General features: G+C 43.5%; 2 protein-coding genes across 4 annotated transcripts; both read left to right on the top strand.

Moving 5' to 3' along the window:
* The first annotated feature begins 632 nt into the window (after window positions 1–632).
* LOC103711137 (BAG family molecular chaperone regulator 1) lies at window positions 633–2820 on the top strand. 3 transcript variants are annotated; one of them, XM_008797157.5, is made up of 5 exons: window positions 633–958; window positions 1058–1607; window positions 1713–1969; window positions 2057–2203; window positions 2294–2820. In XM_008797157.5, the coding sequence occupies exons 2-5, from the start codon at window positions 1355–1357 to the stop codon at window positions 2564–2566; spliced, it is 930 nt and encodes a 309-aa protein (XP_008795379.1). In that variant the 5' UTR covers window positions 633–958; window positions 1058–1354; the 3' UTR covers window positions 2567–2820. The 3 variants fall into 3 exon arrangements, with proteins under 3 accessions (XP_008795379.1, XP_088579795.1, XP_088579794.1); XM_088723669.1 differs by having other exon boundaries at window positions 795–953; XM_088723668.1 differs by having other exon boundaries at window positions 795–958; window positions 1713–2203; window positions 2294–2713.
* A 2957-nt stretch (window positions 2821–5777) lies between these two features.
* Window positions 5778–7584, top strand: LOC103711136 (BAG family molecular chaperone regulator 1-like). Its single transcript, XM_008797156.5, has 4 exons — window positions 5778–6419; window positions 6506–6762; window positions 6844–6990; window positions 7095–7584. The coding sequence occupies exons 1-4, from the start codon at window positions 6155–6157 to the stop codon at window positions 7287–7289; spliced, it is 864 nt and encodes a 287-aa protein (XP_008795378.3). The 5' UTR covers window positions 5778–6154; the 3' UTR covers window positions 7290–7584.
* The last annotated feature ends 2081 nt before the right edge of the window (window positions 7585–9665 follow it).

Below are 9665 nucleotides of genomic sequence, written 5' to 3'. Positions count from 1 at the left end.
TGGATTCGGCCCCATGGGGACCAAGATACATTGGGTCGGCCCCATGGGGCCGACCCAATTGCAGCGGGTCGGCCCCATGGGGCCGAACCGAAGGCACTGGTTCAAAGAACCAGTGCCGAACGATTTGGGGAGGCGGGGGGGGGGAGCTACCTCGAGGTGGTCGTGGAGGCGCCGACGAGGTGCTCGTTGCTCGGGAGATGGCCGGGGAGGTGGTTCCGGGAGAAGCCGGCGAGGTGGTCGGAGATCGGGAGAATGCCGGCGACGAGAGGGAGAAGGGGGAACGGGGGGGTTTTGGGCGTTGGCGAGGTGCTTTGGGCGGAACAGTTCGAAGGGAGACGGAGGGGGTTTGGCCGCCGGCGAGGTGCTTGAGGCGAGGTTTTTTGGGCGGAAGGGAGAAGCCGGCGGGTGTTTTGGAGGGGAAGAGCAGGGTGGGGGGGGGGGGGGTTTGGGGGGTGTAGAGAGCAATTTAGGTGAGGGGGTGGGGAGGGTGGGGGGTAATTTAGGAATTTTTAATTTGTTAGGGGTGTCCTTAGCAAATGGGGGGGTGTAGAGAGTATTTAATTTTTTTTTAATTTTTGGGGGGTGTCCTGAGCAATAGGGGGGGTGTATATAGAACCACCCGAGAGGGAAAGGGGCAACAGAGATTTGTCATTAGATTTACACTTTTGGCCTGACAGTAGTATACGTGGACTTTGAAAGCCGTGATACACATCCCATCGTCCTCCCCCTGATCAGTGTCGGTGATGCCTGAGCTTTCTTTTTCTTTTTCTCGTCAAAATGCCTGAGCTTTCTTTGGAAGCTCCACGTTGTTGAGTGAGTCGGTAGAAGAAGCAATCCTTTCTTTTTCCTTTTTCCTTTTTTTTCCCCTAAATTTCTTTTGCTTTTTTAGCCAATTCATAGTGGAGGATGGAATTCTGCTTTTTTTTTATATATCTTAGCTTTTTAAGCTTAACGTAAGGTTCGTTTACTTTGACTGAACTTTCTTGACATTTAAATTCCATTTCTTTCTTTTTGTGTTTCTTCAATATCTTATTTTTAATTATTATTTATATATTAGTCGGCCGGTGTGGTTCGTCTTCTCCCTCTTCCACCATTCCGAGCGTTTGTTTCCTCGAGAAGAAATAAAAATAGAGACAAGGCAGCTGCCAAAACCCAATTGTTCGCCACCATCGATCCATTGTTTCATTGTTCCAATTTTTTCTCTCTTTAGAGGTAAAGAGATCCGAGGTTTTTCGGGCCATCGCCGGTGGATTCTGAAGTGGCGTCGGCGGAATGATCTGATCTCCCTCCAAGATAACTATACTAATCCAATTCGAAAGGAGTAGCGGAGGGGATCGGTCTCCATCGAGAGAAGATGATGTCCACGAGGAGAAAGGGCATGGCGCCGGCAAAGGCCAAGCCGGCATTCATCCCGGTCATAGAATCTCCGACCACCGCCGCCGCCGCGACGGTGGGCGAGTGGGAGGTCCGGCCCGGCGGTATGCTGGTCCAGAAGCGGGACCCCGACTTCGCCGCCGCCGCCGCCGCCCCCGTTCCCACGATCCGCGTCCGCGTCAAGTTTGGCGCCGTCTACCATGAGATCTACCTCAGCTCCCAAGCCACCTTCGGTAACCCACAAAACAGCTGGCTTTTTTCGTTTTTCTGTTTCTCAGAAATCTTTTATTTCCCCCCTATTCCTGGTAATTGTTAATTTCATCAACGAATTGGAGCAGGGGAGTTGAAGAAGCTACTGTCGGCGAGGACGGGGCTACATCCGCAGGACCAGAAGCTGATATATAAGAACAAGGAGAGGGACTCCAACGCCTATCTCGACGTCTCCGGCGTAAAGGACGGGTCCAAGATGGTGGTGGTGGAGGACGCAGCCGCCCAGGCCAAGCGGTTTCTGGAGATGCGCCGCCAGGCCAGGATCGAGAAGGCCTCCAAATCCATCTCCCGGATCAGCCTCGAAGTCGACAAGCTCGCCCCTCAGGTCCCTCACATTCCCATCAACACCAACATTCTCTTGATCAATCCAATCCACAATTCTTACGAATCTTTGCTGTTTGGTCTCCCTCAGGTGTCGGCATTGGAGACGGTCATATCCAAAGGAGGCAAGGTGCCGGAGAAAGATGTGCTGAGCCTTATCGAGCTGCTGATGACTCAGCTGGTTAAGCTGGATGGCGTCGTCGCCGATGGCGATCTGAAGCTCCAGAGGAGAATGCAGGTAAGTTTTTTTATCAAAGCATTGCAGACCAATCTTTCCATGCTCGAATTTATCATTCTACGGGCGTTGGTCGGGTTGATTCATTTGCAGGAGAGGAGGGTGCAGAAGTATGTGGAAACTCTGGACGTGCTCAAGATGGAGAATGCGATGCCGAGGGCGGCCAATGAGCAAATGCCGGCACGGCAACCGCAGAAGCAGCAGCCAAAGAAGCAAGCGCCGCCGTCAGTGGTGGTGACGACGAAATGGGAGACGTTCGATTCGCTGTTCTCGCCAACCGCCGTCGCCTCGACGGCGACCTCGACCTCGGGCAGCTCCACCGCATCATCCGCTCCCACCCCAAAGTTCGATTGGGAATTGTTTTGAGTACAGAAAAGATAGATAGGAATAATCCGCTTAGGGGAAGCTTTGCCTGGCCTCAGGTGGATGGACGGTGCCGTATGCGATTGGGTTTGGTTGATCTTTTTTTTTTTCGTTTACTTTTCTTCTTTCCAATAAAACAAGCTTCCTCTACCGTTCTTTTTGCTTGTGTACATATGGAATGTGGAGGAGGTTCCGGTCTATAAAACTCTCCTATCAGGGAACGACGTTACAATAAAAAGGGTTTATGATGATGGAAACCTCTATGCTCCGGTCAAGCAGAAAAAGTTAGTATAAAAATTTAAAGTATTATTTTTGTTCGGCTTACAATTAAATTATGGAGGAAAGGGTTGGTGAAAGGGAGTTTGGTGTTTCCCACTCTTTCACTATAACGCTCCAGCGCTCAATCCAAATGGAGTTGAGTGTGATAATTTTTTTTTTTTTGGTAGAAAGTGTGATAACTTTTATTAAGAAGCTTGTACTTGTGCTAATCAGTCTTTTTAAAGGAAGATGATAATCATAATTAAATTAGCTGTTCAGATGAGAGATAGGTGGATCTTGGGAGCCGTAGGACAGTCTTGTGATGGGCTGCTTTTTGAAAAACAACAAAAATCAAAAAGATAAACTTAGGCAACTCAAAATCCATGCCCCTCAAATGACAGATGATCTTGTTATGGATTTTGAGATTCATGTATTGGGATGGTTAACTGCTAAAGTTTATTTTGCTAATCATGCCTAACAAGGTAAAGTTAGACAACCCGACAATGCACCATCTTATATGGATGGAGAATGCAGTTTGGGTTAAGTAAGATTCAGTTGTAGTCGAGGCAGCATTAGCATGCTATTATTCTCTCTGGATCAAAAATTCGATTTAGACTGCGCATGCTTTAGATGACATCCAACCTCTAACATATGTCGTTGCTAATTACTCATTTTTCAAAAATTTTATCAAACACGTCGGCAATCAATGCCAACATATGTTTAGTTGATGGTAATTAAAAAATTATAGAGGCCGCTAGGCTGCTGTCTGATTAGCTGGTTATAGTTATAGTTCAACTTACTTTATATATAGAACAAAATTTATCCATTTGTACTTAACATATGGATAGGTGAAAGATCTTCAATTAGTTCTGTTTTTTAAAAAAATAGATAATTTAAACCTTATATAACAAAAATATATTTTATTTGAGAAGTAAGATAGGTGGAAATTCATTTGAATCAGGGCATTGTTCGGATCGAATTCAAGTCTCTTCTTTCGTTTATCAGAGACTCTATCAATTTTACAAGTTGACATCCTTACTTGTATATTTGATTAACTACATATATTTTAATATATGATTGACAATGAAGAATAGCCTATTGACTCGAGTTAAATAAATGGGTTTATCTTAGTAGTTGTGCTTATTAAAAGAGACTCTGTGTTTGAATCTTGGGAGGTATTATCCGGTGTTTTGCACTTCTTTTTCATTCAATTATCCCCCCACTAATCAAAATGAGAAAGAAAACAAAATGGCTGGTTACCCCATCTTTACATGCAGGCATTTCAGATATGATAATTTTATATGACAAGTTATTAGTGCAATATCTTTTATTTCTCGTTTATCTGAGTAGCACTGCGAGTTTTCTGTACCGGAACATAGACATCCACACAACTATAATGCCAGTGCCCCAAAACAGCCAGCCCAAACGTCCCATGTTTATACTTAACCTGGGTTGTTACTACTAAATGGACTTTTACTTTATCTTTTTTGGTACATTTAGGACATCTATTTCACTGCCAAGGATCTTGCTTGATATGGGTCCTTGCTGATAAACTGTACTATTTCTTTAGCATATTTATTCTTCTTCTTAATTTTTTAGGATCTAATGTGTAATCTAACATAGAATAATTCTATAATTCCATTAAAATCTATTACTCCCATTACCTAAAGTATGTTCCAACCTAGATTATATTTATAGTTCAACAACCTTTTAAGTCATTTGACCGTATTCATCTATATTCCAGAACTGAAGACTAGGTATGCTATTAACTTTTACAGTTATCCGTAGACACGTGAGACGATAGGTGAAAGTAGTAAAGAAAGTACAATCTCCATCACAAGAGTAATGATTTCAAAAGTAGTATTTCCTTGTCTCTTGGTCAGGAAAAAACCACCATCCATGATATATTTCCCAATGATTCTCTATCATCAAATAACCATGATTAAGTTTTAATTGTACTATCATTATTACACCGTCCTCTTGCTCTGTAGCTGAGATGGACGGAGACTGTTTTACCTTCCGTCATTTTTTTTTTTTGTAACTACTTACGTTTCGGGTGGCGGACAGGGAAAAGGTTACGGATACCACAAGCTTTATGATTTGCGTCAGTGGAGATTACGCCTCTTAAAGTCTAATTTCCGTCGCGGTTGGACGACAGGTGACGTGTCCCCCCACCTCATCCTTTCTGGCAACCATCCCGAGTCATTTTTGTAGTTTTCTTAATTTTGACGGTCAAAAGGAAAAGCCATGCAAGAAAGGGAAACGGACGGAACCAACCCAAGCCTACATGCCTGGTAATAAAATAAAGAAAGGAAACGTGGAGAAAGATAGTAATGAGACAATAGTTAGGTACAGAAAAAAAAAAAAATTGCACTTCTCAGTATAGGATGATGAAACGTATATTTCGGGAGACGTCATATTTATCGTCGTTTACTGAACGGCCAGAAATTTATCGAGAGAACGAGCCATGATGCAATGAATTGGAAATACAGAAATAGCTTCTTTATCTTTGTGGATAAAAATGGGACAGCGATGCATCTTTCGCACGAAAAAAAGGATGGACTGAGATCTGTGTGGCTGCGGATCCAACGGTGTTCGGTGCCAAAGATACATCCAGGATAAAACTATCCTTCTCCTACAATGGTGGGAAGCATCGTGCCCAGAGTCATTATTTTTTCAGCTACACCTTTAACACTGTCTCCAAATTGATGGGTACTTACTTTTTGCATAGGCCTCGCATTCTAGTGAAAGTTGGTAGAAAAGGCTCCGTGTCTCACTTTCTTTGATATTAATTATATATATGTTAATTAAATTTTTATGTGGTTAAAATCTGTTAATGGTAGAAAGGAGAATTCCTAGCTCAAAGAGGGGCATAATTAGCTGATGGGTTATTTAATTTGACAGCTAATCCTTGTTTTTATGCTTATAAGTATTATATATTCTTCCCCTCCCAGCCGCAGTTGTTATGTTGTCCCTCTCCTCTCTACCTTCCGGTTTCTTTCCTTCCTTCCACCCTCCGCTATTTCGAGGCCTTCGTCCAAATACAAACAGGGAACTCCCACAACCCAATTTTTTCTCCAAAGTTCGAGGCCCATTACATTGATAGAGAGATTTTTCCGTTCCTGCGTTGGCCGCGGAAGATTCCGACCATAAAGAGAGATCCGTGGAGGAGGCGGAGATTGGCGAAGAGATCCCATTTTCGCCGGCTGTCTCCTCCTCTTGCCTCTTGCCGCTCAGAATGCCTTCTCTAGACTCCGACTTGGCCTTTACCGGCGCAATTTAAGGTCCATTTCAATTCTTCTATCGGAAAAAAGAAGAGATCCAGAGAAGACGATGCTAGGGAGGACGAAGAGCCCGGTTCCGGCGGCGGCGGCGGCGGCGAACGCATTCATCCCCATGAGAAGCTTCCCGGCGGCCGCTGTGGTGGTGGACGAGGCGTACCCCTGGGAGTTCCGGCCCGGCGGGATGCTGGTCCAGAAGAGGGACCCCGACTCCGCTTCCGCCGCCGCCGCCGCCGCCCCCGCTTCCACCATCCGCGTCCGCGTCAAGTACGGCGCCGCCTACCACGAGATCTATCTCAGCTCCCAATCCACCTTCGGTGATCCCTGAACCAGCTCTTCTAGAAATCTCTTGTTCTACCGTTAGTCATAGTCATCAACTAATTTCATCAACGGACTGGAGCAGGGGAGCTAAAGAAGCTGCTGTCGGAGAGGACTGGATTGCATCCACAGGACCAAAAGGTGATGTACAAAGACAAGGAGAGGGATTCCAGCGCCTACCTCGACATCTCCGGCGTGAAAGACGGGTCCAAGTTGGTGGTCGTGGACGACCCCGCCCGCCAGGCCAAGCGCTTGCTGGAGATGCGCCACCAGGCCAAGATAGACAAGGCCTCCAAGTCCATGTCCCAGATCACCCTCGAAGTCGACAAGCTCACCTCTCAGGTCATCCGCATTGCCATCAAGAACACCCTTCCTCACATTGATCTAATCCATCGTCTTGCTGATGTCTCTACTGTTCGACAGGTATCCGAGCTGGAGGTGATCATAACCAAAGGTGGAAAGGTTGCTGAGAAAGATATGCTCGATCTTATCGAGCTGCTGATGATACAGCTGGTTAAGCTTGATGGCATCATCGTCGATGGGGAATTGAAGCACCAGAAGAGAATGCAGGTTGGATCCAATCGCTATTTGATCGAACCATCAGCATATTATTTGCATATGCAATCCCAAGTTCGCTAATCCATAGGTTGTTGGTTGTTTGGGCTGGTATGCAGGAGAGGAGGGTGCAGAAATATGTGGAGAAACTGGATGTGCTCAAGGCGAAGAATGCCATGCTCAAGACGACCAAGTCGGTGGTGACCACCAAGTGGGAGACTTTCGATTCTGGGTTCCTGCCAACCACCCCGGCGGCAGCCACTTCAAACGCACCACCCGTCCCCACCCCAAGGTTCGATTGGGAGTTGTTTTAGAGTACAGACAGGGAAATGGTTAGCGTAAAGTTTTCTAGTGGGATGGTCGTGGCCGCCCTGCCTTCCATCAGGTGGATGGATGGGCGTCCGCTATATATGATTGAGTTTGATTGGTCCACTTCTCTCGTATTTCTTTTGGTTCTCTTTTTTTTTTTTTTTAGCCAAGCTGCTGCTCTTCGTCTTTTTATGTGTGTATATCTGGATTTTGGAGGGAGAGGTCTGGTCTACAAGACTCCTCTCATTAAAGTTGGTCCACATGAGAAATAATAAATGGATTTATGGTGGTGGAGGTTTATTCCCGGTCTTCATTTGTGTTGCTCGACAGGAAGACATGGTTGCATATCATTGTTCATCATTAATCATTATTAGCTGTACAGATGTGACTCCAAGGTCCCTTGCTTCATGTGGGGGATTGGTGTAATCTAGGGTTAGGGAAAAACTATATATCTCTCCATCTATGTTCATTAAATTTACAATTTCATACAGAAAAAAAAGGAGTGGTGGAGAGATAGCGTGAGCAACAGACCAATGATGAGATGACGAGGGACCTCCAGAGTTGTTTTGTTCACCCCGTTTCCCCAGTTCCCATCATATCATGTTGGTAGTAGGCCATTTTGCCAGAAATTATTTGGTGGATCGACTCCACTGTAGGGCTCGTTTGGTTCGCAGGAAAGGGAGGGGGGAAAGTGTGGTCAACGGAAAAGTAATGAAATGCCTCTTGTTTGGTTGGAGTTTTCAAAGGAGAGAGATGGAAAAGTTGTATTCCCATGGGAATATGATTCCCACATTTCATGGGAAAGTCTTTCCCATGAGAAACATGGGAAAGTTACTTTCCCATGAGGTGGGAATCACTCCTTTTTTATTTTTTTCCCAAAAAGACCCTTCAGCATTAAAGAAGCATTAAAGAGGCATTAAAGACCTAATTTTTATTAAGGGCATAATAGGAATTATACATAACTTTCCTAGGAAAGTGGATGGTCAACCAAACATAAGCACTTTGGAAATTTATCACTTTCCCATGGTTAACCAAACATGCCAAAAGTGCTTTCCTAGGTATCCTCTTCCTAGGAATCTGATTCCCAGGAATCATATTCCTAGAAGGGAAAATACTTCCCACGAACCAAACGAGCCCATGTAGGATAACAACATCCGAGGTTGTATTGCTATTATATATATAAAAAATGAAGCGATTTCATTCTAAATTTATAGTGGACCGGGTCTGCCGAAAAATTTCTTCAATGGCCGGCTCATTATTTATCGCAACAAAAGTCTGCCATAAAAGAGCCACCTCCCATCCTACGCAACCTTTTTCTTTATACATTATCTTAGCACGGAAGCTATATTAATATGTGACCTAAAATATTGATTTTAGAATAATTTTGGATGGCCGATGACGAGGGTCCATCATATATTTGTGTCCGGAGAGTATGATAAGCATAACAAAGGTGCTAAGATTTATCTCGACTGATTAGCATTGTTCTTTCTGTTGGAGAGATCTCAAATTTGATCGAGATGATTGCGCCCAATGTTAACCATTGATTCAAGTTAGGTTGAATTTAAGGGCTTCATGTTATGGCAAATCTAGACAAGTTTGGACTGGTTTAAGTTATATGAATTTTTCTTTGATGTAAACCCAATTTGAAAAAAAAAAGTTTTAATGTTTGGTGTTCAGAGTTGATCCGAGTTCATAAAATTAATGCATGTCTAATTAGTTTAACCCAAAACTTTAGGTTAAGTTTGCTTAAACAGCGTAGTGCAAGGATTTCAAATTCAGCAAGAGATATTGACTTGTCATACAGTAATCTTGTCCAAAATAGAAGACTTCAGCAGACTAATATGGTTTTATAAATAGCTCTGTAACCTTCTCCTATCAGAAATGAAGCATGTAGGAGGTGTCATTCTTTTCTTAAATATATTATTTTTTATAAAATTATTCCTTCAATTTCACTTACTTCATTGATAACTGTTCAATAATCCTCTCAAATCACAGTAGTATCTTGAATATGAGGAGTGGTACAAGCTTTGATTCTCCCTGTTGCCCCTTGTTAATGTTTTAATTTGTGAAAATAACCATTTGGAAAACACTGTCTAAATCTTTTACAAACTTTGGGATATAATGTCACAAATGAGAAATTATGACTTTATTTATGAGACTTTCTAAGCTGATTTTATGTTGTTTTAGACTGTATTTTGCAGAGCTGAAATGAATAATGAATCGAATATTGTGGAAAATTCAACAGTCTCTTCTATGAGCTCAGAACCAAAATTCAATCCTTTAGGACTAAAAAGAGGCTACTTGTCTAAATCTTTATGTATTTAATGTACTAAATGTATAGAATTAGGTTATGATAATGCACTAATAGTTGCTAAATGTTG

The sequence above is a fragment of the Phoenix dactylifera genome, chromosome 6, assembly GCF_051530095.1.
Source record: "Phoenix dactylifera cultivar Ajwa chromosome 6, Ajwa_hap1_PhDact_Kaust_v1.1, whole genome shotgun sequence".
In the NCBI taxonomy this organism is placed as follows: Eukaryota; Viridiplantae; Streptophyta; class Magnoliopsida; order Arecales; family Arecaceae; genus Phoenix; species Phoenix dactylifera.
The sequence above is the reverse complement of the archived record's forward strand: the minus strand, read 5'-3'. Positions and strand labels throughout refer to the sequence as shown.